Consider the following 27,021-nt stretch of genomic DNA (forward strand, 5'->3'; position numbering starts at 1 on the left):
ACAGGACCGACAACTGGTACTTTAATAGTCATTTTCACAACATTTTACCCAGGAAATGCCAAATGAATCGGCAATAATTAATTTCTGAATTATCAGTCGGCGGCTGGGTTAATTATGGAGCGGGCCGGGCCAGCCGAGCGGGTTATGTAGCGTTTGAGTAGTTGTGGAAGAGTGCGGTCACTGCGGTGGCCTGGTGGAGAAATTAGAAAATTAGACAACTGTGACGAATGATGCCCATGGGAATCATCGGATAGGTGCCAACTGCCAACTTACCTTTGTGATTCCCATGCCGTGTCATGAGTCGAATCTGTTCGTCCATTTCCGTCTAATTTTCTTTGCAGTTCTCTTTGCTAGCCAAGCAAGACGTTCTGCAACACAAGCAACTACTGTAATATAGTGAGTTTTTTGTGTAGCAGATCTCCTTGTGTCATTGAAATGCCACCCTTTATTTCACATAATATGTGCAGTAGAAGGCTGGCAATTTTTTTCTTATCTCTATTTCCGGCAAATTCCAACAAGAAGAGCGTTATTTTGTAATTTACGACAGGCTGACAGAATCCGACGAACGAACGAACCACAGAGTCCGACTGTAGTACATGTCTTTCAAATTGCAAATTAAACTAACAGGTCGCCCATGCCGAGCGGGATAAGAACATGATGGAGCGGGCAAGCGGAGCGGGTTGTTGCCCTTTTTTCGAGTTTTGGCATTTTGGCACAGTCACTGCGGTGGCTCCGGTGGCGGTGGCGGTGGCCCGGTGGAGCTATATTCAAGACAATTAATTAGACAACTGAGATGAATGAAACGCATGGGAATCATCGGATAGGTGACAACTTACCTTTTTGCTTCCTTGCGAGTTTTATTCACTTCTGTTCGTCCATTTCCTTCTAATTTTCCTAATAATTTTTTTGGCCAGCCAGGTAAGCAGGTCTGCAAGACAGGCAAATATAATGTGGGCAATAATCGGTATCATTTTATATTGGTTTGGAACGGAAGGAGGAGAAGGAAAGGATGGTGAGTTGAAAACGAGTTAACAATGTGCAGATGCCGACCGGTAAAATGGAGGATTCGCATGTTGCTTGGTAGAATATCTGTTAGCTTTTATCTGTACATGTATAGCAACATGTGCGCACTTTGGTTGCGCCTGTTGCGCCCGCCTGAAGAGTACGGAGGTTGTTCATAAGCTCCCGCCGAAATAGAAGCCCATGGGCTCCAATTAAAAGCCGGGAAAAAGCAAAATTTCACATGCCTGTGTTCGTGCATACGGGAATATTACAGTTATAGCGCTGTTTAAATTAACATGTCTTTATTAATGGGCAAAAAATCGTAAAAACAATAACTGGAAATGAAGGTTTTGCCGTTGTGCATGTATGCAGCATGATCACTGGTTTTCTTATGTCATCAGTAATGTGCAGAGTATGTATGTAGGAGCCGTTACAGCCACGTCCTCAAGAAAATTTAATAGACGCAGCCCGGCACTGGCAGGACCTAATATATAAATATAACGGAATTGTACAACTCTTAGTTTTATCAATTCGCCGACTGCGATTGTCGCTGGATCGATTCAGCGGAGTAACGGAGTTTGCTGTCATTTCTTCTTTTACAGAAGTATATATACTTTTGTAAATGAAGAAATGACAACAAAACTCCGTTAAATTTCTTATATGTATAAGAAATTGGAGGAAAACTTGGAATGAAAAATTACTAAGCCAACGCTTCGTTGCGTCGAAAAGCACTGTGGACGAAGGGATACGAACCGTACAAAATCTTCCTAGTGACGATTCGGACGTCCGTTCCACCAGCATTTGATGGCGAAGAGTAGCCGGCTAATGCATATGTGATGGCAGGATGATGTTGGCGAGTGGTGGCGGGAAGAGGGAAGAAGCGGGAAGCGCGATGTCCGCGCCGGGGTAGATTCTGGAAAAGAAACCTGACAAGAATGAAATCCCGTGAGATTCATCGGATAGGTGTCAACTTACCTATCTGATGATATTCTCACGGCTTTTCAGCCGACCCTCCACATTGGTCGCGCCTCCGTGTCATCCATTTTTTGACGAGGATGTGCCCAATCATCAAGGCGACTTCTACGATTAATCCGATTAATCGTAGAAGTGGCAGTGATTATTGGAATTACTATTATTATATATTATTGTCGTTGCCGGCCGGAATCCATGTTGTCATCATTGCAATATTATAATTATGACAGTATTTATTTCGGCCGGCATGGTTAAAATGAGGACTTGTGGAATTCGGTGACTACTGCCAATGCAACTGTCGGCGAAAGTAAGGTTGTGTATAAATTATTGTACTTCGCTTGGCCCATTATTGTAATCAGTTCCGCTTTATGGATCAATATATTAATCACTTGAACGAATTGACAACATCTGTGGCGGGCGGCTGCATGAACAATTACGGCTGATTGCAATGCAGTCGTAGCAATGAGAAAATATTTCCAAACGATTTTGTTTGGCAGTCCGCATTATAAGATAATTTTATTAATTCATCAGGAACCGCTGAGCTGAAAGCTCTTCGTAAGGATATCAGCGTTTTCAGTTTACGCATTAACCTCTGTCATTTTACGCAATCCGACTACAGAATCAGAATCAGCGGATTTCCCTGGTCACCTGTTAATTTTGCGAATATGAGAAGAAATCTGGTGACCGGTCGGAGCGAAGTAGGATTATGATTATGACAATCATTATGAGCATAATTTACCGATTATGAGTAGGATTGTGAGTACGAGGACCGTTAGGAGTATTAGGTATCTACTTAAGGCCTATTTTTACTCGGGCTTGAGATCGTCACATTTCACGAAACTGAGCTATTTCGGCGACTACAGATACATTCACATCTCCGGCACAGTGTCCGTGACGGAGGTGCGAAGTATAACCACACACACGTCACCTTCCCGTAAGTTACAGTAGTTTCGTCAAGGTTACGTTCGTCAAAATCCGGCTTCGTTCGTCCAATTTTGGAAATAGAACTAGTTCTATTTTTTCAACTTCACGATCGTCAAGTTTCACATATCAAGTGCAAGTCAAGCGCAAGTCCTCCACCATCACTTTAAGCTCAGTTTTTGATGCTCGCTCCTTGTAAAATTTCCTCATGTATGTAAAACCGCCTCGGCAACCTTTTCTTTTTGAGCCGAGAACGCCGAGAACGTAACAAAAAAGCAACTCCCAAAATCAGTAGAGACGGTTGAAAGATGTTGTTTTCAATTGGAGACATTTTGGTGAAATTATGAGCAACAAGTATAGAAATATTTATTAATTTAAAAATCCGATCCGATTTGAAATTTCAAGTTTGGCGGATCTGATTCTGAAGTATAACCAGAAGGGACGGCTTTAACGACGTGTACCTGAGAGGGTGAGCCACCCACATTGGCACACTGCACAAACTGATTTTTTCAAACTTTCTTTCGTCTACAACAACTTTTTCAAAAACATTACCCGATAGCCTGGGGTATTTTGTACTTGATAAATGTATCTGAGCTTAGTAAAGGATGCCTTTCAAAATCCAGGAAGAAAAACCTGGAGCGGGGTAGTAAAACAGTGCGTTTCAAAACTGGAATGCCCTTCGCAAAACAAATTCCTACAAATTCCCCTTTACCGATCAGTACATACGAGAAGTATTAAAATGTTAAAGAATCAATTTTCTTTATGACAAGTGTAATTCGGTTTTGATCAAAGCCACGGTTGAGTTTTTCTGGGCGTCGGCTCCCAAAGCTGACCGGAAGTCCGGAAAACATCTGCCGTTCTGTAACGAATTGTCCATTCGTCCTGAATTTCACAGAATATCTTCTACAAGCCTGTCTAAATAAATATTTGTTTACATCGAAGCGAAATCGGTATCGGCGGTTTTTTGCCACGAGTTTCCCACTGCAAAAGCCAGCCGCTTCATTGAAGGTGTAAATCCCCAATTTTTTAAAACTTTTGCTTTTTTCCCTCGGGATCCTGAATAAGGTTTTCACACAACATTGTACTTCTTCATATAGCCCTTAAAATCTTCTAAAATTAGAAAATGAATGTGACCAAAAAAATGCTTGCTTCATTTAATAATCATTTCAAAACAAAAATACGAAGTGAAACGTTTTGTGTGCGTTTTTTCGCCGGTCGCGGACACTTGTGGTCACCTTATGTCACGTGTGCGCGAAATCTTCATGGAAAATTAGTTGCTTTCCGTTCACAGAGCGTAGGATTCATACCGTATTTGCATAAATTTTCACTACAAGTAGTGAAAAACACAAACCGAGGAAATGAATGTTTTGCACATTCTGTGTAGTGAAATCCTTTTACGTTATAAGCTTATAGCAGACTACTACACATATTATTATACCGACCATGCTGTGCATGCATCTTTCCTTGAGCAGATCATGGGTGGATAATAAACAGGCCTTTGGTACAAAACATTGCATTTAAATTTTCCCCTATTTTAGTTCATCATATCTCGGCAACCGGATGTTGCGCACGCAAACGGTTTTCAGAACAATGTATACAAATCATTTTGCTTTAGAATGATAAAAAGTATTACAAAAAAGTGACTCGGAATGCGGGAAAGCGAAAGTTTTAGTGTACGTATACCCTTTTTGACACCATGTACCGGGCCATTTTCCTTAATTAATTTTTCCGCTTTATAAATTCGTCCTTGGTTACATGATTTTAAGAAAGAAGATCCCCAAATCATTACCGCACGTCTGTACCATGCACCGCATACACCGGATCATAGACAAGCGATATCTAACGAAGGACACTACACTGGAATGTAATTATTATTATGAGTATCATCGTTATTATTACATTGTACACATACAGTATTGCACAGGTCACACACCACATCCACACACCATACAACAAAGACATGTGAGCAAATGTTTCAAGGGGCGTGGCGTTACAGTTGATTCACCGAACACAGGTAGGGATATACACGGGTGGTTGTTTAATGTGCGGCTAGTTGACGGTGTTGGCTTGGATGGCGTTGGGCGAGCTGCGGTCCTTGCACTCGGCGTCGAAGACAACCAGCTTCTCCTTGCTGCTGATGGGGTGCTCGATGCGGGCGCAGCACAGGCTGTCGTCCGTCAGGATGACCGGCGCCGGGCCCTTCAGGACTTGGCGCGGCCCGTAGGAGTTCTGCGAGCTGTAGGCCAGGTAGAACACGCCCACACGCAGACCGGGCGCCGGCAGCGGCTGGTTGAAACGGCGACCTTTAGAACGCACAAGCATTGTTATACATATAAAATTTTGCATATAGATATGACGACATATCCTTATATCGCGCCACGAGTTCATGAGTATTTATTCTAACTAACACTTGTTAAGTTTCATATACATTAAATTTTTTAGAGAAATACGAAATTATTTATATATCGCACCCTTTGATTATCCGTATTAATTTTGAATCTTATGCATTTTTAAGTACATCAGCTGACTGTACTTAGTAGTAAACTATTTTTTATATCGCGCGAAATTTTTATACATGTTCATTTTTAAAGGTATTTTAAATACCTACGTTCAGTGTTTGTATGGACTATATTTAATTAAGTACTTTTTTTAACTGTTCGTATGATAATTCACTTATTTAATTGGATATATTTTTATAAAAAAAAATGTGCCGAGTAATTTGCGGCTTATTTAAAAGTAATCAGCTTACACATTTCACTGCCGATGGAGATGTTGGTATCGTTCAGCACGCTGGCCAGCGAGGAGTTCTTCCCCAGGAATTTATAGCCCATATCCCGGCAGAAATCGGGGCAGTCCGCCGTCTTCTTCTTGCAGTCGGTATCGACGTTGCAGGACGGGTAGCGGCGGTAGGCCAGCGACATGAGTTTGACGCCGGCTGTGGAGACATTCTCCAGGGTGTGCAGCGTGCAGACGCAACGGGGGAACACCTTAAACATTTACGTACTAATAATTACGCATTTAAAAAATAATAATCTTACAGCAAATTCATATTAACTGCCCATACTCTGGTGGTACTAAGTACGTCTGGCTTTAAGATTGTATGTCCTGAGTGCGATTTCTAGGTTGGTTAAACTTTTGTCTCATAAAATCCAAATTAAAAAAAGCATATAATTTTTTAAATTTAAAAAAAATTTCCAGAGGCTTCAAATTAAAAAAAAATTTAAAAATTTTAATTAAAAAAATAAAAAAACTGAAATTAAAAAAGTAAAAAAATAAAAAGTTTCCAGTGGCTTGATAGATATCTCCGTTAGTTTTAATCGAGTTCGGCTACTGCAGTGCGATGATAATAATAATAATGATAATAATAATAACAATAATAATTACCACACTGCCGGCGTCCAGCCGTTTAACCTGGCGTTCCAGACTGCGCAGCGACTGCCCGGGCATCACGCCGGCCACGCTCCACGCCAGGCACAACGCCGCGCTCAGGACCAAACAAAATCGGGTAGAATCCATGATTTTTTATATATAAAGAAATTGTACGTAAAATTTTTTGAACGATGGAGTGAATGATTGTGATGAGCGCCGGTGGGAGTTTATATACAGCGTTGTCGAGGATAAACAGCGGCATGCTGGGAAATGTGTTACAGATACCGCAAGCGGCGCATTGTGTTCAGTGTCAGAGCCGCGGTGATCTTGACCAGCGCTGAGTGGCCACTCGAGCGCCGGCTTATGAGTACCGCGTAATGTACAGAGAAATAACCTTTAAGGATGCCATCATATTTCCCGGAGAAGCGACATGCACACTGGCGGATGCATAACGCGATGTACATATATACATGGTAATTATGCTGTAAAATGGATACAGCGTTGCCGGTAACGCGAGAAGCCGGCTTGACGGCTGCGCTGTTATTAGTCCTGGCCGCGGCGTAATTGCTGGCGGAAACGCCGATTGTTTCCCTTGTGCTGCGGTGCGGTATTGTACTGCTGAAGGATTTACGGGTGTACGGAGATGCGGTTACCCTGCACAATCGAGGACTACAAGGTGGAAATCGGCCAGTCGGTTCGTGGTGGGAAAATTGAGTAATAAATTCAACAAACGGTGTGCAACAGGAACACATCCGGTGGGCATGCATCGCAAGCAGTGTCTTGGAAGTTGATCAGTGAATCTGTATTTGTCGCTGTGCTAATGCGTGAAAAATTACGGGACAAGCTTATAGATGGACTACTAGCATTAAATATTTGTGTCATACATAGTTATACGCATGAATCGAAATGATATAATTATAATTATGTAATTATGCCTACACTGGATACATATACATATATAGTACATACACTGGATTATGGATACAATATATACATATATAGTGCCTACACTGGATAAAAATACATATATGAAGTAGTACATTTACACGCAAAATTTTCAGCAGTGGTGTCTGGTTAATATACCTATGGAAATCGTGAAATAAAGCCATAAATATATTAACATGCGATATATCTACTTATATACATATATGTGCATATATAAATATACCTTCATTTATCATCTATATTTATATTTATCAAATATTGCCTCTTGCGTATATGTATATGTGTGTGTACATAAGTACATGTATGTACGGCTAGATATGTGTATACTGCGATGCTACGATCATACGATATATATAGATATACGATATATACGATACGATATATATATTAAAACTCAATGTAAAATTAAATGCAGTTAATGTGTCGGCACAAGAGATCTATAACCATTCGGCCATTGTGGAATCGCTTTTAATGGAATGGATGGAATGATGGAAGCATTTGTAAAAATTCCCATGTACGGACGTCAAAAATTCTTGGGAAATTAAATCTTCGTCCTTAATATGAAGCAATAATGCTTTATCCGGAGAATCGCGAAGGTCGGCGCCGGTTTTGCTTAACATGTCGCACGTTTTCATCTGGTAACACCGGCAAGGAAAAAGTGCCTGGAGATGCGATTACGATTACGCAGGAAGTGTACTGTTAGCCCATTCCCCGGGGGAACGCCACACAACACACACAAACAGCGATTACCGGGTGTCCTTCACCAAATAAAGACGCACAAAAACAAATCCGCCGAAACCCACCGGTTAATTGTCCGTCTTGACTCGGTAAATGCGGCGCACACGCAGCCGGCGCGCGGGACAATACGCCCGGCGCTCCTTTTCACCGGCACACGTGCGCGCGTCCCCGAACAATAGCCGTTGCGAAAGGTGACCTTTGGCTGTATTCTTCCATATAAAAACGACAGCCGGTCTAATTGCCCGAAACGCCGGTATTAATCCCGATCATGGGATCGTGTGACGCCAGTAATAACATTTTCTCCATCGATTTCATAACAAGGCCGGGGCCATAAAAAGGCCGGCGTGTGCCGGGTATTACACCACGACTGTTTGCTCATTGCGTGGCGGGTTGACAATCCGGCCAATATCCTCTGATTAACTGGCGTGCCGGGGCGCAGTATTCTATTGCGTGATAACGGCAATTATAAGGCAACGTTCACTGATAAGCCGCAACGCCGTTATTGCGCTGGGCGGCCGCTTGTAAAAAATTGATTATTTTAAATTGATTGGATGGCCGTCGCGGCACGTCAGCCCCGGTACACATCGATACACCGTGCCTCTTCATAATCCCGTTTCCGGCATTGGCATTCCCCTCATCCCGCTGTTCCTCCCGATTTTTCCCGATTAAATTATCCCGTTGATCCTGTTTATCCCGGAAATATGGACGCCGGTATGTGGTTGACGGTGAGCGTCCTGCTGGTGACCTTTACCTGTGTCCCGGCCCAAAAGTTCCAGTATAGTCGCGGCTGGATGCCGGGTGGGAAGCGCGCCGACGCGGACCAGGAATTTCCGTTGCGGACACATTTCCGCCAGCCGCCACGGGCGCCGGTCAGCGGCACGGGATTCGCCGCTGTCCTGGCCGAACTGCTGCAGCGCCAGGAGGCGCTCGGCCCGCAGGATATCAAGATGGCCCTCCGCATGCACGACGAGTGAGACGATCATATATATAATTGGTGACCTTTCATACTGTTCTAATTTATTTCATGGAAATGCACAGAGTCTATTCTTGACGCTCGATTTTCTTATGTTTTCTTATGCTTTCTTATATGCGCTGTAATAGATTAGATGGCTTTTTATTAAATGTCGATGAGAAAATGAATGCCGTTGTATTAATGTATTAATATATGTTCAACGTGGAAAAAAATATATGGCTGCGCATTCGTCCGTGGTTGCTTTAATTAACACGTACTCCATCGCAATAAATGACAGTGTAAAATAACCAGCAATTTCCACAGTACGTATAAGCGCAAATTAATCCATATTTTAATCCACAGAAAGGTCATAAAATTGCGCTTAAGTATTAATAGATTCCCGATGATCCATTTGAGCCGGAAGAAATTGTTCTCTACAGCGAGAACATTAACACAACGATATGCACGAAGGAATAAAAGCAATATAAGCGCATAGACGAGTAGAAAATAAAATTCGTGCGTTATATCGACATAATTCCAACGAATAAATCGCAAATAAATACAGCGGAACCGCGCCGCTCTCGTTAATTTAACAATAATATAAATTTTATTCGCCACGTAAAAAACAATTCCTGTTTTTATTTCTGCACTATACGTGTTTCTGTAAACGTTCCACGTGTGACCATGCTGCCGAACAACTGTACTATACAGTCTGTATATTAACAAAAAATTGCATGATAAAATTGCAAAAAAATACAACAATATATTTGTTAAAATAATTAACCATAAAATTAATTAAATGTAGCAGCTGTGTATATCTATATATATAGCGCGCAGTAAAAAAAAAGCGAAGGGCCAAGTAGAAACCAGTGTACTGTACGTTATCGCCGTGATGTGCAGTTTATAAATAATTCGATTTATAAATATGCAAAAAATAATTCATATATAATTAATAGAAAATATCTACGTCACGCGTAGAAAAATCGTAGCGAGGATATTGCCGGGAAAAATGTGAGCCAGATATCTGGGGAATATTCGGCTAATTCCATTTCGTTATATGCAGCAGCAGCGGCGTGTGATTGATTGGACAGGCCAATAAATGTATATTGACGCATCATCAATATGTTATAAATATAGAGAAATCGGCGGAAAAAAATGCCGGTTAAAGGATCGGTTAAAGGTTGTTGTTGGCCACATCCGGTTGGTGTGAGAGTCGCCCGCAGGCGTTCTGCCGTTCGATTTCATCCTGCAGAAGGTAAAAACACACCGTTTTAATGTTAACCGGCGCGAATCAATGGAACAAAAGCCGATTGACGCAGCTTCCGGTTTACCGCGGCGCGCGAATTAACGATTAAATCACGGACGGTGGAGAAAACGGCTAATATCGAGGGGAAAACAGTAGAGTTTCCCGGGATGACATTTACGTCAGGATTTATCGAATTATACGTGCTGATTCGGTTCGGCGAATGACCGCGAAGAAAAGGTAGAAAATTAAATAATTGTGCGGAAAAATCAAAACATGCACAGGTAACGCCAAACCCGTTCGAAGACATACAGATAGATACAGGAAAGTCCGATTCAGTTTATTTTTATAAAAACACTAGCGCAAAAAAGTCCCGACAAGAATCGCTAAAACGTTATTTGCTTAAATTAATAATAAGTATTACTCTTTATAAAAAAATTTTAAGAAATTCAAAGCTTGAGGATGTTTTGAAAATAGAGAGAAATTCCTAATGACCTGGAAATATTCGATTTACACAAGCGTTTTATATGCCGCTGTCAAGAGAAACGAAAAAGGAAACAAAAATTATTATGAATAGAAACAAAAATTATTATGAATACTGTCAAATAAATTATATGCTGATAAGAAAACACTTTTTCAAATTTTTTTGCACATTATTCAGATAATATTTATTTATTCATATATATTTTTATTTTATATTTATACATTTCATATATATACTCGTATTTATTCATTTATATTTATATATTCAGATGCTACTTATATATTCATATATATTTTTATCTTATATTTATACATTTCATATATATACTCTTTTTAATTTATTTATTTATATCTATATATTCAGATGCTACTTATATATTCAAACATATTTTTATTTTATATTTATACATTTCATATATACACTCGTATTTATTTATTTACATTTATATATTCAGATGTTACTTATATAGAATTTTGTCCTGATATTATTCTGTACAACTGTATATACAGTAACACAGTAGCTCTACGTTTATGGAAAAATTTGACACCTTATTTATACATTTATGGATTTATTGATTAAAAATTTCAAAAGCGTGTATATTAACGCGTCTTACCTGTAATAACTGCTGGATTTGCAGGAGGCGGATCTGGCTGAAGCGTGTCGAGCAGAACGCCGCCGGCGGGTAGCGGAAGACGCCGGCCGCCCGCGAATCATTGGTAATAAGAGTGTTGGCCGCGTCCCGGTCCAGCGCGGGGTCGGCACGTTTGCCGTGACCCCAGCCGGTGCTGAAACTCAACTGCGCCTGCGTACAATGCGCCAGTAGCGCCGCCAGCAGCGCCACCACGACAAAGACGTGCATTAACAAGGGTGACCTTTCGCCGGCCATTTCTTAACAAACGATCGAACTACAGCCGGTGGAAATTAAAACCCCGTTTAATGGAAAAACGTTAAGTGATGATGAGAGCGATGGATGGGGAAACTAATCGTCAATTTCGGGTTTTATATAAGGAAGATTAATTGCCGGCTGTTATATATGCAAAACGCCGCGCACTTGATCTCCCTTCTTGAGCCGACTCGGAAGTGACCCGCCATCGCGGGAATTCCTCCGGCGCTGCTCCCTGCCAGCCGGCCGTCACTTCCGGCCAGCTGCTGCCGCCGGGAATGTGCGGAGTGCGGTGCGGGGAAGTGCCGGCATCGAAGGATCAAAAAGCGACGTCGCTATGAATTATAACCGGCATGCGGTCAGCACCAGTATGGTCCACTGCGTCATACCACTCAGCCGGTACTTTACATACGTACATTGCACGTCCACCACGTCAGCGGCGTTTGCTGGCGATTGCGTCAGAATGACCGCACCCATTGTTATAGTATATAAAAGAAGGGCCGCTAGGGAGTGACCTATGTCGCCGATCCCCGCTACTGAGGGAAGCTGTTTAATACGTAAACCATAAATAAATAAATCATTAATAAATAAATCTAAAGCATAAATGAATAAACCTCATTCTATTTGATTTTGTTTATTTATAATTCAAATTGTTTTGTACTTCATATTTGATTTATCATTCTGTTTATTTAAATATTTATATTTGTACTAATAATATTGATATAAAAAATATCCTGAACCTAGATGGCATTAATTTTCACCCGGCGCGCCTTTAAATTATATGAATTTGCATTAATCGTTCTATTGATTTTTAAACTGCTGAATGATGTAAGTAATTATCTTCATTTGTGAAAAACTCGGTACTGTATAATTATTCGTTTCCATTATGCAGACCCGGTCTCGCGTGTGCATCATATGCATTATGCAGATTAACCAACAAGCCGGCATTTCCGGGAAATATACACACATCCCAGAATACCAACAAAATCCAGGAATAAATTTCTTCTTCCAATAAATCATCCCACGGAAGTGTAAAAGGCATTGTTACAGTGAAATAAGAAAAACCTGTGCTTTCCTTCCTGTCGAAAGCACTATGGATAATTTTGGATAAATTGTGATTTTTATGTTTAAAATTTTTTTTTTATTTAATACATACGTATTTGCTGTTATTTTCACTTTTTCCGCAGTTATTATGCTGTTTTTCCTTTTTCTGCAAAATCTGACGTTTTCCCCATTTTTATTCATATGTATTTTCTACAATTTAATGATTGCTTTACGTTTTCTTATTGATTATTCTTCTTGGGTCATAAACAGGATAATTTAATTATTTCTCGCAAGCAAACATGTTTTCTACGGGGTTAAACGCGCACAAACAGCATTTCCCACATCATTCCGAGTTAATTTAACGACAGCAAAAAAAGCCGGAGAAACAGCGCCAAAAAAAATTAATTAGAAAAAAAAGCAAACACCAGAAATAAATCAATCCAAAATTTCCATTTCAGCCGACCGCCCTCAGTTGTTGGTGCGCCAGCTGCCGGCGGGCGCCGCCGACTGGCCGCCGCCTGGCCCGCCCCCGCGGCGGTCGCGCTCGAAGCCGCCGCCGCGATGATCGCGGTCCCGCTCGTTCGGGCGGCCGAATCCGCGATTATCGCCGCGCGCATCCCCGCCAAAGTTCCGCTGGAAGCCACGATCGCCGCCGCGGTCGCCCTGGAAACCGCCCTGCTCGCGGTCCTCGAAGCGGCGCTGCAAGCCGCCCTGCTCGCGGTTATCCCGGCTGAAACGGTCGCCGTCACGCGGCGCTGCGGCGCGGTCGTCCAGCGGCGGACCGTCACGCGCGGGCGGTCGGTACGCACCTACAAAAAATTAAAAAAATTAAATGGTATATAAACAATTAACAAAAATCAAGTAGATAACGGTAAATGATAATTAATAATAATAAATACTATAATAATAAATAACTGTAAATAAAATGGTTTCTATAAAACAGTAAAAATAGCAATGAAAATAAAGATTTATATTGAAGCAATAAAATACCAAAAATAATTCATTAATATGTATCACTTACGTAATTAATTCAAATAAATGAATAAATTCCCTGACGAATTAATTCAAATAAATGAGAAAAAAATGAAGCTGGGCAAATCAGTCCAACTACTTACCGGGTCCCGGCGGCGGTGGGCCGGCCGCTTCCCCGGACGGCTCGGCGCCGCGGCGAATAATCGTCGGACCGGAAGTGTAGTCGGTTTCTACACACACACACCACACAATTCATTTAAATAAAATCCAAATAAATTAATTCCAAATTTTCTTCCAATTATTCGCTTCATCACTGACCTTTGAAATGCGGCTGGGCCGGTTCCGCAGCGGCGGCCGGCGCGGGTTCACCGCGGCGGATCTCGATCACCGGCCCGTCCTGGCGACGAATCTCCAGCGTCTCCCGTCCTCCTACAAAATTATCCATAAACCGCATTTAATTACAATAATTTTATTATTTTCGCAAATTATTCAATCATTATTACCCCATAATTTCGCCGACTATTTTGTAAATATTAAATTATATTGATTTTTAAATTTTTCCCAAAAGTTTCACTTACTATTAACTTAATATTTCGCCAACTATTATTGAGAAACATTGAATTATTATTAAATGATGATGTCGCAAATTTTATTTAATTATTCTTAACGTATAATTTCGTAAATTAATGTTTAAAAATTTATAAAATTATTCTGAATTTATTATTCCGTTAATTAATATTATTTAATTAATTTCACCTGCAGGACGCCATTGATCGCGGCGTTCCTGAGCCGGCGGCTCACCCGTGGCGGGGGCGCCACCGTCGCCGCCGGTACGGCGCCACAAATTGGGCGGGGCCGCCGCTCCCGCTCCCGCCGCCGCGGCCACGCCCACCGGCTGGCGGATGTTGGGCGGGGCCTCGCGTTCCCGTTCGCGCTCACTACGCGCCATCGCCCTGCAACAACCGTCGATAAATACTCCAGTAAAAAAAATAAATGGCAATAAATCAAGAAATAAATGGCGATAAAAATAAAATAATATTAATTAAAATAATAGCGTACTGTTGCTGCGCGGCCTCGCGTTCGCGCGCCGCTTGCCGCTCCTCGATTTCCCGCTCGCGGGCCGCTTGCTTGGCGGCCTGCTCGTTCAGCTTGCGCTCGTTCTCCTCGCGCTCTTTGCGTTTGCGCTCGCGCTCCTCCTCCTCGCCTACAAATTAAGTTACACAAATAAATCAATCAATTATTTTCGCGTTCGCAAAATAAATAAGCCGAAAATACAAAAATCAAAATAAAATCAAAAATCAAAAATACATTAACCTCAACTGCTCTTGTAGAAAATAAGCAAGCTAAAAATCTCCACTAAAAAACTTCGGACACAACAGAAAAATCCTTAATTTTCCGTTAAGAAAAACATAAAAAAGGGATAAAAATCAAAATATGAAAAACAGTTAAAAATATTAAAGCACAAAACAATACAAATAAAATTCATCAACTCAGTTCCTCTTTCCGAAAATGAGCAATACGAAACCAGGAAAATTTCACAATAAAATTCAAAAAAAATCAAGAAATAATTAGCACTTAAATACAATCAATAAAAATAATAAAAGAAATTCGTAAATAAATAGAATAATAATTTAAATAATACGTACGGATGCGCTGCTCCTCCTCCTGGCGCATCCGCTCCTCCTGCTTCTGCTTCTCAATCCACTGCGTGCGGCGTTCCTCCTCGCGCTTGACGCGGCGCGCCTCCAGCCGCTCGCGTTTCTGGTTCTTGTAGAGCTGCTCCCACTCGGCCGCCTTCGTCTCGTACAGCTCCTTCTTGCGCGCCACCACCTCGTTCAGGAACGCCGTGCGCTCCTCCAGCATGCGCCGCATCCGCTCCCGCTTCATCAACATAAACTCCCGCTCTTCGCGATGAATACGCAACTAAACAAAAAAAAAATACAACCATTTTGCAGACAAATACGAATTTAATTTCATTTTTAATTCCATTTACTTTATTTACAGAAATAGTACATCATTCAACACAAAATAAAATGGTGTAGGTAAATAAGAAAATTCAAGCTTTAAAATACGCAGCTACAAATACAATCGATCCTGGAAAATTGTCTTAAATAAATGACCAATAAAAAAATATTAGACAAATAACTACAAAATAATAATACGGATTTTATTTTAATCAAATTATTAATTTTTTTAAAAAACAAATGAAAGCAAAATGATTCAGAAAAATAACAAATAAAAGAAAGATAAAGAGAAATACAAATAATGCCGATCATAAACGACGAAGAATAAAATGACAGAATTAATAAAAAAATATTTGTAAAACGACAAAAAATAATAAGAAAATATTTTCTAAAATGCCAGAAAAAATAAGAAAATATTTGCAAAAATACCCGTTCTTCCTCGGCCTCCTGCCAGGCGCTGCGGAACATCTCCGTCATCTCCAGATTGTGCTCCTTACGCAGCGGCACCTCTTCCAAATGCTTAGCGCGGATCGTATGATCGATCTTCTTCTCCTGCACCTTCAGCCGCGCCGTATTCTCGTCCTCCTCCCGCTTCAGTTCCTCCTTGTGCTTCTGCTCCAACTTCTCCAGCACCTTAATATCCATATTCTCCAAATCCTACACAACGCCAAAACAAGGTAAAAAAGATATATTAAACCGTATGAAATTTTTTTTTAAATACCATGGATGCGAAAATTGCAGTTGCACTGATGTTTTCGGAAGAAGTCCGAAAGATATCAACCCATACACTACGATTTCTCACACATTTACGCTGTCAGTCAAACAAATACTTAATAATTACAAAACAATTTTAAAATAATTCCGAAATCTTTCTTCTCAGGGTACATGATTTATTTTTGAAAGAAGACAATGATCGGAACGATTCAGCAAGAACGTTAGACAATTACTGAATTTATCTGAACGATGACAATAATTCCCAAATAATTTCAAAACAATTTCTAAAATAATTCCAAAATCTTTCCTTTCGGTGTGTATAATTCATTTTTGACAGAAAAAGGATGGGAAGGATGTAAGGAAAATTCGGGATAAGTAAGGGAATTTTAAACGAAAGATACCTCTTTGTTGATCTCCTTGAGGACGCGCAAGCCAAAAATTAATTTTAAAAATTCCCAAAAAATACCAAAATAATTCAAAAACAATTTCACAATAATTCCAAAATTTTCCTTACGGTGTGTACAATTTATTTTTTGAAGCAAAAAATACAGGAAGGATTGAATGAAAATGTGGGATAATTTTAAAGGGGATTTGTGTAAACCATAACGGACCTCTTCGTTGATCTCCTTGAGGACGCGCATGCCGAACTCGGTGCTGCGCATATTCTCGATCTTCTTGCGCAGATACTGCTGCTCCATCTCGCGCTCCTTCTGCTTGTTGCGCTGGTCCTCGCGCTGCTTGTTGTAGTTCTGCAGCCGCATGTCGTCCGCCACCGCCAGCTCGTTGTCGCGCGTCCGCTTGGCGCGCTCATCCTGCGCCGCCTATCAACGCACAAATTAAACTGGATAAAATCACTCATATTATTACAAAATAAATCGCAATAAATACAACAAATAACCCTTTTTTTAAATCTGTTAATTAAATTAATTAAAAACTGCAAATTTTCATGCTTATGAATGATTTTTAAAAAAATACAGAGTTAAATACTGAAATAAAATCCAGATAAAAATTTAAAAAATCCCGATTACCAATTCAATAATACAAAATAATAATACTTAAATAATTCAATAATACAAATACCGTACCAAAATAAAATGCAGAATAATATAGAAAAAAATGTAATATTTCGATGGCCAATAAATATAAATTATAACCGCAGTTAAACTGCAAAATAAATTGAATCCACAATAATGATTCCAGGAAAAAAAAGAGAAATGCATGAATTAAATTCAGATAATTCTAATTAATTTTTTAAAATTATTCTTCCCACATCAAAACATACCCGTTCGCGTTCCCGTTGTTCCAGGAAGCGCTGCCGATTATCGCTCTTTTGCGGGCGCTGTAGATTATTCGCATGATCCCGCTGCGCGTTCTTCCGGTACAGGCTGAACAGATTAGCCCGGATGTGGTTCTCCTCTTCCTGCAACCATCCCCGATCGAATATTACAACAAATTAAATTAAAAATAATTCCAACTGATTTTTATTGAGGATTAATCACCTGTTCGGCGTGGCTCTTGGTGACGCGGTGCGTGCGGGTCAGGGCGCTGAGCAGACTGACCAGCTGGCTGCGCACGCGGTCCGTCGGCACCTGGGCGTCGTTCAGCTCCGTGGCGGCGGTGTCCTCCGCCTCGTAGGGCGCCAGCGCCACCTCCGACCCGAAGACGAACAGCTTGGGTTTGCGGTGGTCGATGCGCACCTGCAGTCGACGGGGGAAAAATTACCTTTCTGCCGATGATGAAATTGATTTTAAATTATTATTATTATCGAGGTTATACAAAATGTAATATAAACGCCTATCTCTAAAAATGTAAACAAAAAACTCCTAAATAAACATTAAACTCCTATTTTTAAAATAAACTACAAAATAAATACAGCTAAAAAATCAAAAACCATTACAAAATAAATACAGCTAAAAAATCAAAAACCATTACAAAATAAATACAGCTAAAAATTGAAAAACCATTACAAAATAAATACAGCTAAAAAATCAAAAACCATTACAAAATAAATACAGCTAAAAATTGAAAAACCATTACAAAATAAATACAGCTAAAAAATCAAAAATCATTACAAAATAAATACAGCTACAAAATCAAAAATCATTACAAAATAAATACAGCTAAAAAATCAAAAACCATTACAAAATAAATACAGCTAAAAAATCAAAAATCATTACAAAATAAATACAGCTAAAAAATCAAAAACCATTACAAAATAAATACGGCTAAAAAAAATCAAAAACCATTACAAAATAAACACAGCTAAAAAATCAAAAACCGTACCAATAAAAAAACGTTTCAAAATAAATGAAGATTATAAAAATTTCTAAAAAAAATAAGAATGATTGCGTCATTACTCTCATTTCAGCGGACCATCATCGATTACCCGTAAAATATTTGTACAAACCAGTCATTTGCATTGACTGCAAGAGACCAGCTAGTGCTAGCCATTTCAACCGTAACCGATAACAATTTTCACCGGCATTTTTCTTAATAAGGAAAATTGTAAATTTATCAACACGTAATTTTCCCCAGTAATCTTCGGATAATATTCGTAATTATCGGGAGAAATATGTTCCCCTCCCAAGCTCACCTCGAGGTCGGTGTTGCGGGCCGTCTCAATGGCCACGCGCTCGATAGTCGATTCGTCCGTGTACGGCATCAGGCTGACCACGCGCTCCAACTCGATGGAATCGTACGCTTGCGACAGCTGCACAAAAAGACACAGCAAAAAAAATTAAATTTAATAACAATAAATAAACCCATAAATTTCAGCAGACCACACCCACCCATCACTTCATTGACCCAATAAATTTAGTAAAAATAAACACACCAATAAATTTAATCACCCCATAAATCTAATGAAAATAGAAACCATAAATTTCAGAAAACAATGAAGAAACAAAAAAAAATATACAGACTAAAAAATCAATTAATTCCTGAATTTTTAATTATTTGATTTCTGTTGTACCTGGCGGAGCTGCTTGCCGACGGCCACCTCCTCGATGGCCTTGACGTAGTGGCGCACGGCGGCCATCTCGTCCATGTTGTTGACCATGCTCAGCACGTCCGCGACGTGGCTGCCCATGTTCAGCGGGTCGAAGGCCAGCTCCAGGGAGTGGTACAGCTGCTGCAGCTCCGGACGGACGTACTGCAGGATCTGCAGCTTTTGCTGTAATACACAACACCATCCATTCAACATTCTGCCTTTTTTCCCCCAATCACTATACATACAAAATTTAGAAAAAATAAAACCAGACGTAACAAAGTAATTAGAAAATCACTGGAAAAAATAACAGTAATTAAAACCGAATATATACATTAATTCCGAATGTAAAGGCAAGTAGGAAATTAATAAGAAAAGCGCTAGCAGTAGGGAATTCATACAAATCACCGAGAAAAAGTTTTTTTTTTTTAAAATTTAGTTCCCAATTTAATCAGAAATCTTACCAAATCTTCGACGAGTTTGGCGCGTGTGGGCGGCTGCGTGTATCCCACCAGCATGGTCAGCTGTTTCATTTTACTGGCGGCATTGTCGTCGTACTCCAGCAGCGTCTCCAGCTGCGAACGCGGCGGCTGCAACGGCACCGCCAACGTGGCGAACAGCACGGCCACGGCCAACCTAAAAACGGCCAAACTCATTAAAAAAAATTACAAAAATTTACAAAAATTACAAAAAATATATAAACGTTTCAAAACAGGAAAAATCAACCAGAAAAATTTCCAACAAAGCGAAGATATCGCTACAACAGTTGGGAAAAAAACAACAAAAATATTTGTCAACAAAAATATTCACAAGCAAGTGTATTTTAAATAATACTGGGTAAACAAATTATAATAAAATTAATAATAAGCATAATAAAGTCATAATAAATAAGAAAAATGATAATAAAAATCAAAATAAATAAGAATAATCATAATAAACATTAAGAAACGATAAATTAATACGGATTTGACATACTTGCGCAGTTCCTCGGGATTCAAATCCTTGCGGAAGTTGCGGTACAACCCGAACAACTGGTGCTGCGCGGCGGCATGGAAGACGGCGTTGCCGGCGCGTAAGAAGACCAGCGCCAGTTTCTCAAAGTAGTTGGCCTTCAGGGCGGCCTTCGGGACCTTCTTCAGCATCAGCATCAGGCCGTGCACGTCCTCGATGGCGCGGAAGGCTTCCTGTACACGCAGAAAAATATTGTTAATTAAATTTCAATTTAACAGCGGAGTGGAAGGATTAAAATGAAAAAAAGGCGGAAAAACCAACCTGCCACATTTCCATGGCGATGGCGTGATCCAGCTGCACCAGCCGTGTCCGCAGATTCAGCTCCTGCGTCTCCGGATTGTTCAGGTTGACGGCGTTGGCCGTGATCACCTCGCGCTTGGAGATCTGCCCAATGTGGTTGCGCAACTACAAACGGACCAATTTATTTCAAAATCAATTTATTTTAAATTTGTATTTCAACTCTAAAATAATTAGACTATTTAATCATTTTGAAAAATTTCATTTCAAATCAAAAACAGTTGAAATATATTTTAATTTTCTATATCTAATGCTATTTTTTCAAAATATTTCTCAACTTTTAAACTTGATCAGGGTTTTCTAAATATTTTTTCTAAATTCAAGAAAGCATTAATTTTTAAAAATTCAAATTTCTCTTCAAATGTAGAGAAATCAAAGTAGAAATTAAATTTTATATATTCAATTCTATTTTTCCACTCTAACATGGTTTTATAATTTTTTTAAATCCAAGAAAAAGAATAAAAGTGGAATTAAGATTTCTTTTTATTACTTAAATTATTAACGCGTCAATTTAATTTTCAATCGAAACGTGGAGAGCTCAGGAATGATGATTTGTTTAATTCCATAAATACATGTATGATGTTGGCGGTTGAACGTACCATTTCGCAGAGTTTGCGGAGTTCGGTTTTGCGGACATATTTCAGGCAGAATTTGAAGGCCTGCGACGCGATATCGTGGTACAGTGCCTCCAGTTTGGACAGGTTGCGCAGCAGATCCAGACAGTGCCGGTAGGCTTCCCAGTTGAAGCGCACCCACGGCAGCAGCATCACGCGATCCGCCCGATCCTGTGACGTGTCCGTACTGACGACTTTCAGCAACATCCTACACAATCCAAACGGAATTTTACAATTTTCTCCGAATTTTTACATGATTATTCCTGAATTTTTATGAATTTACAATCAAAAATATTGTCGAATTTCCACTGTAATTACTGACGAGAAGAGATATTCAACATTGCAAAATTGTTGCTTTGCAGCTGAATTTAGAATAATTTTTTCACAATTTATAACTGTACAAAAAAATAAAACAAAAAGGATAGAAAAACTGAGAAAACGAAAATAAACCAGAATAAATCATTCAAAAAATATTAATGGAAAATTGAGACATTATGGTTGGGCACCCGAATTTAAAATTACTTTCCAATATTCCGAATTTTACAAAAAATACTCGGCTTATCAAAAAATAAAATCAAAGACCAAAGAAATTCGGGAAACGAAAATATTGAAAATAAATAAGAAAGGAGCTTAAACATTAAAAAATAAGTATATATTACTAAATTTTTTTATACGAACATAATTACAGAATATGGAAGAATAACCTAAGAAAAACATGGAACAGCAGAACACGTACCCTTCCGGCGACTCGGCCAGATCCAGATCGTCCACATCGACAATGGGCGCAACCGCTCCGTTCTCTGTAGCGCTGACATTGACGTTGGCCTTTTCGCGCGCCGCGTCGCACTTCATCTCGCTCAGCTTCAGATAGTAGCGGATAATGTCCTCCAGACTCTTGGGGTTGACGTTGGCCGTCAGGTTCTTGTACTGATGCAGGCCCTCCTTGGCCGTCTGTGACTGTTTGAGCTCCACGCACAGTTCGATGAACTTCTTCATAATGTCCTCGTGTGATTTCTGCCAGATGCGCTGCTTGCGGTTCTTGATGGCCTCCGTGAGGGCCTCCAGGGCCCGGATCTTCTTGCCCACATCCAGAAATTCTGCAATCAATTTTGTACATTACACCATGTCGAAGAGGGCAGAAAAAGGAAGAGATTCGCGGCACTGCGCGGCAGGAACCCACCTTCTGCTCGCTTCAGAGCGAACTCGGGTTTGTTGACAAACACCGGCATGATGACGGTTATGGGGATAATACCATACAAATAACAACTCCGACGGGTTCAGACCGATTATTATAAGTATAGAAAATTACTGAATATATTCTGGAAGATAAAGTTTTCGTAATTCTCCATGAAAAACGTGACGATCACCACAAAATTCGACATTAAATTGATTAAAAACACGTAATCAGTTCCTACGGAAAGATTTCGCAAAGCATGGCGACAGTAGTACAGGATGGGTCCGGCGCGCTGCGGTCCACATAACGCTGACTTGACGCATAGACAACCGCCCCGGGCGGACGACTGCACCGTACTGCGCTACTTTTTTCGCGTTCATTCTTGTTTCAGATTTCTCATTTCCCGTCTTTTGGTAGAGAATACTGTTTTCTTGCAGGCTACAGCTGTTTTCCAACAAAGCATTACTTTAGCGAAAAAAACAGATGATTCTTCCAATTTTCCACACATCCATTGACATTTCTCCAGAAGCACAAGTGAAATGATAATACAAGTGAAAGATAAGACCGTGTGTTACAATAATTTACAACATCCGAAAACCGGCAAGGATCGTGACGACACGCCCGGGCGAAGAAAGATGGCACACTCGTTGTGGCTAGATGGATAAACCTTCGGGTTTTGAAAGATAGTCTACATCGAGCGCGGTTTGGACTTAGATGGGTGACCACTCTGAGTTCAGGCTGCGAGTGCACGGCCCGCAAGGCCTGTGTGCGAAGTGCTTGGCTGAGGCAGCAATACCACCAAGGAGACGGGCACGGGAGATGGAGGATCACAATACCACCCTGGCTACTCAGTAACGGCTTGGACTGAAAGGCCTGTGATGTCCGCAGCACCAATCGTGCCAAATGGAAGTAGACAGGGAGATCAGTCGAAGCAGAGGATTGGCGCCTTCCCTAGAGATGTGCTTGCTGTCTACCTGCTTAGAATTCTCTTAGTCTGGTTCTGTTGATCGTCTTGCTCTGCCCGAGCCGGTTCGCGCCGATGCGCGTTAAAATAAAGCTGGCGCTCGCGTTTGCGAGCTGCTGCATACGATCTGTCTGTGGCAGTGTTATAGCCTCCATTGTAACTCTGCGTGAATGAATTACCGTACTTTGCACAGAATGTTCTGTCTGTCACCTGATTAATGCATTGCTGAACATGTAAACCGAGCCGTTTTCGAAACAACTAGCCGAATAAAGCAATAGCAAAGTACGGCTGTGTTTTTTTCTGTGTAATCGGACAGTCGACTGTCGAAATGCCATTATTGCGTTTTACTTTTCTTCATTAACTTCTTGCTGTCAAGGGTTAGGTAACTCTAAAATTTCGATGCCGGTTCTGTTCCTGCCTTTAAATTCCACCTCAAACTTGTGAAATTATCTTAATTCTTTACTGTTTTGTGGATTGACAATATCGACGTCGGAATGACAATTGGGCTTTCGCACATATTACTTGGGGGGAACTTTTGTGAACCCCAGGTAATGCGCGTATGTCGTTTCGCATCGTTAAACGGCACTCGTTTTCTCTGCTCTGTTTGCTGGCTTGCGGACTTCTTTTATAGCTTCTAACTATGCCAGGAGATCAGCCAAAAGAGCCTTGCCACATATGTGGAAAGCCCTTCACTAAAGGCGCTGGGCTCTCCAACCATGTTAAAGCCTGCGCCAAGAAAGCACCCACAAGCTCCTGGTTCCACGTCCTCTCCACCCGACCAACAACCGCTTCAATCCTTTTTGGCCGGGAAGCATGCCGTCCCAAAAGAGTGCCGAAGTCTGTCCCACGCCTGTGTGCTCAGTCCCTGACCGAAGTCCTCCGTACATGCATCAGAGAAAACACATCGGCGAGCTGGGCAGATTTGCTGTTGTTTGGATCAAGAGCCCTCTGCTTGCCCGCCACCAAAACCCTCCGCAAAGAATCCCTGTCCTCCATAATACGCAAAAATTTGTCGGATTTGTCTCGCCATCAACATCCTCCACGTCAACATGCTCCTCCACGAACTCAGCAGGGTGAGCTATCGAGCGAGCGCATGTCAGCCCTTGCCACATCGATGTTGCAGGACAACAACATCAGACGCGCCATTGGACTGGTAATGGGCGACGATTCAGTAGCGCCAGTAAATGCGGAAACCCTTAAAGAGCTGCGCAACAAGCACCCTTGCGAACCTGCGGATAGTTTGTATCCCCCTCCTCCCGACCAGTCTAACGTACCGCCCTCAGTAGCACCTGCCGAAGTGCTTCAAGCAGTCATGAGCTTCCCTTCGGGTTCTACCGGTGGATTTTCGGATCTACGCCCACAACATCTGAAAGACCTCCTAGGCGGCCCGCAAGCCGAAGAAAGCGAGTTGTGCTGTGCTCTGGCTGATTTTGTTAATCATGTTTTGCAGAGAGGCGTTCCGGAGGACATTAGACCGTTTTTCTTTGGAGCAAGGCTAATCTCCCTTGCCAAAAAAGACGGAGGAATTCGGCCAATTGCAGTTGGGGAAACGTTTCGCCGTTTAGTCTCTAAAATAGTAACCCAGCGTTGTTCTGACAAGATGAAGGAATTGTGCGGCACTGTGCAGTATGGCTGTGGCACGAAAGGCGGAGCCGAAGCAATTATTCACGGGGTCCGCTCGTACCTGGAAGCTACACACGACGGAGAAGGAGTACTGGTAAAGCTGGATTTTAAGAACGCTTTTAACCTTTTGAGACGGGACGCGTTATTGGAAGCCGTAAGACAGCATTTTCCCAATTATTACGGCTATTTCTGGCAATCTTATCGTTATGCGAGCCATTTGGTTTGTGGGGAAGAAGTTTTGTCGTCCGCCCGGGGGGTGCAGCAGGGCGATCCAAGTGGCCCCTTCGGTTACAGCCTCACATCGCTACCGCTCTTCGACGGACTAGATTGCGATCTGTTCCTGGGCTTTCTTGATGATGTTACTCTGGCCGGTACCATGGAGAAAGTGATCGCTGCGATAAAACATATTGAAGAGAAAGGGAAGAAGATGGGCCCTGAACTGAATTTCAACAAATGCGAGTTTTACCTCATCAATTCAACTGCGGATGCGGGTAAGCCTTTGTTGGAAATATGGCCAACAATGATCCAGTTAAATCCAGAAAACCTTTACCTGTTGGGCGCACCTTTAAAACCAGCCGGTTGTGCGAAATTCCTGATGGAAAAGAAAGATCACCTAAGCAAGTTTGTACAGCGGCTCACGAAGCTACCTGCACCTTACAGCCTTTTTTTTCTAAAAAATTGCCTTAGCATCCCCAAGGTTTTATATGGCCTACGCACTGCCCGATGCTATGAATTTCCAGAGCTGTTGAAAGATTATGACCAACAACTGCGGAATGGTGTGGAACAGCTGACCAACGTAAGCATAACAGAAGCCCAATGGATGCAGATGGCTTTACCAGTTCGGCGTGGTGGATTGGGAACGCGGCGCATAGAGTCACTAGCTATTTGTGCCTTTTTGGCATCGGTGCACGCTGTGCATCCTCTCGTTTCCAGATTTTACGCGCCAGCTGGTGACCATATGACACAATCGGCTGTACAGAACTGGCTTCAGATGACACACTGCTCGCTACCAGAAGATTGTGTGCGAAAGTTTCAGTACGTGTGGGATGTGCCGATGATTGACAGGGATGTATCAAAACTGATGTTATCAACGGTTGGTGATGAGCGCGCAAGAGCCGTATTGTTGGCTGCATTTAGCAGAGATTGTGGGGCCTGGCTGAAATCGCCGCCGCTGAATGCATTACCGGCGCCTTGTCTTGGAACGTTTTTACGAGATGAAGAAGTAAGAGTAGGAGTGGCATTACGTTTCGGATTGCCCGTAGTGACAGCTCATAACTGTGTGGCATGCGGCAAATTAGTGGAAACGAATGGCCATCACGGGCTTTCCTGCAATAAATCAACGAAAGGGCGATGGGCCAGACATAGAGAAATGAACAGTATTGCCAAAAACTGTTGCGAGAGTGCAGGATTCCCATGTCAACTGGAACCGACAGGCCTATCACCAAGTGCGGCGATTCGACCTGACGGCATGACGCTTATTCCAGTCCGTCAAGGAAAGTCTGTTGTATGGGATGTCACAAGTTGGTGTACAGTAGCCGATTCCCATGTCCACGGAAGTTCGAAGAAGGCAGGAAGTGTGGCTCACTTGGCAGAAAATGAGAAGCGACGGAAGTACTCTCCACTGGAAAGCAGACACCTTTTCTATCCCTTAGTTGTTGAAACGTTCGGTGTCTTTGGCCTAGCTTTAAGTGAATTTGTACATTTTATGGGCCGTAAAACTCGTGAATTAACTGGAGAAGCGCGTTCTACTGCTTTTATGAAGCAACGTTTTAGTTTGGCTGTCATTAAGGGAAATGCTACTGCTGTGTTAAGTACGTTGCCTTTTAACCCGCGGGCGGATAGAGATTTTGGTTGTTTTTTTAATGTTTAAATTTTAACTGTAAAGTAGTGTGCCCGCGCTTGCACTTTTGTTGTTATGGCGGCTATTGCCCAATAAACTAATTATATTCTTTACTGCTATGTACTAGTACTTAAAATTATTGTCCTTGCTCGACCAGACTTCAAGGCTGCCACTACCCGTAATAATAATAGTAAATACTGTAACAGCAGCCGGTTTGACTGCTGTTCTTGTGGGTTGGTTAATCCATCTTACCACGATCTGTCGGCTGTTAGTGTGGGAAAAGCTGGCACGTCGGCAACGTTGCTGACC

At 41.4% G+C, this 27,021-nt stretch overlaps 3 protein-coding genes across 3 annotated transcripts; all 3 read right to left on the reverse strand.

Annotated features, from left to right (window-relative positions):
- Nucleotides 1-4,594: 4,594 nt before the first annotated feature.
- On the reverse strand, nucleotides 4,595-6,472 carry LOC129601279 (uncharacterized). The gene is made up of 3 exons (XM_055500053.1): nucleotides 6,280-6,472; nucleotides 5,645-5,882; nucleotides 4,595-5,198 (listed from the first exon to the last, which is right to left on the reverse strand). The coding sequence occupies exons 1-3, from the start codon at nucleotides 6,409-6,411 to the stop codon at nucleotides 4,945-4,947; spliced, it is 624 nt and encodes a 207-aa protein (XP_055356028.1). The 5' UTR covers nucleotides 6,412-6,472; the 3' UTR covers nucleotides 4,595-4,944.
- Nucleotides 6,473-9,144: 2,672 nt separating this feature from the next.
- Nucleotides 9,145-11,610, reverse strand: LOC129601280 (uncharacterized). The gene is made up of 2 exons (XM_055500054.1): nucleotides 11,240-11,610; nucleotides 9,145-10,145 (listed from the first exon to the last, which is right to left on the reverse strand). The coding sequence occupies exons 1-2, from the start codon at nucleotides 11,510-11,512 to the stop codon at nucleotides 10,074-10,076; spliced, it is 345 nt and encodes a 114-aa protein (XP_055356029.1). The 5' UTR covers nucleotides 11,513-11,610; the 3' UTR covers nucleotides 9,145-10,073.
- Nucleotides 11,611-12,743: 1,133 nt separating this feature from the next.
- LOC129601277 (eukaryotic translation initiation factor 3 subunit A-like) lies at nucleotides 12,744-22,497 on the reverse strand. The gene is made up of 18 exons (XM_055500049.1): nucleotides 22,292-22,497; nucleotides 21,848-22,208; nucleotides 21,097-21,319; nucleotides 20,462-20,605; nucleotides 20,165-20,373; nucleotides 19,654-19,825; nucleotides 19,175-19,375; nucleotides 18,797-18,913; nucleotides 17,703-17,900; nucleotides 17,486-17,623; nucleotides 16,815-17,024; nucleotides 15,919-16,146; nucleotides 15,172-15,448; nucleotides 14,585-14,729; nucleotides 14,282-14,478; nucleotides 13,844-13,954; nucleotides 13,669-13,755; nucleotides 12,744-13,362 (listed from the first exon to the last, which is right to left on the reverse strand). The coding sequence occupies exons 1-18, from the start codon at nucleotides 22,338-22,340 to the stop codon at nucleotides 13,022-13,024; spliced, it is 3,408 nt and encodes a 1,135-aa protein (XP_055356024.1). The 5' UTR covers nucleotides 22,341-22,497; the 3' UTR covers nucleotides 12,744-13,021.
- Nucleotides 22,498-27,021: the final 4,524 nt, after the last annotated feature.

Source organism: Paramacrobiotus metropolitanus, unplaced genomic scaffold (genome assembly GCF_019649055.1).
Source record: "Paramacrobiotus metropolitanus isolate TYO unplaced genomic scaffold, Prichtersi_v1.0 Parri_scaffold0000227, whole genome shotgun sequence".
Lineage (NCBI taxonomy): Eukaryota > Metazoa > Tardigrada > Eutardigrada > Parachela > Macrobiotidae > Paramacrobiotus > Paramacrobiotus metropolitanus.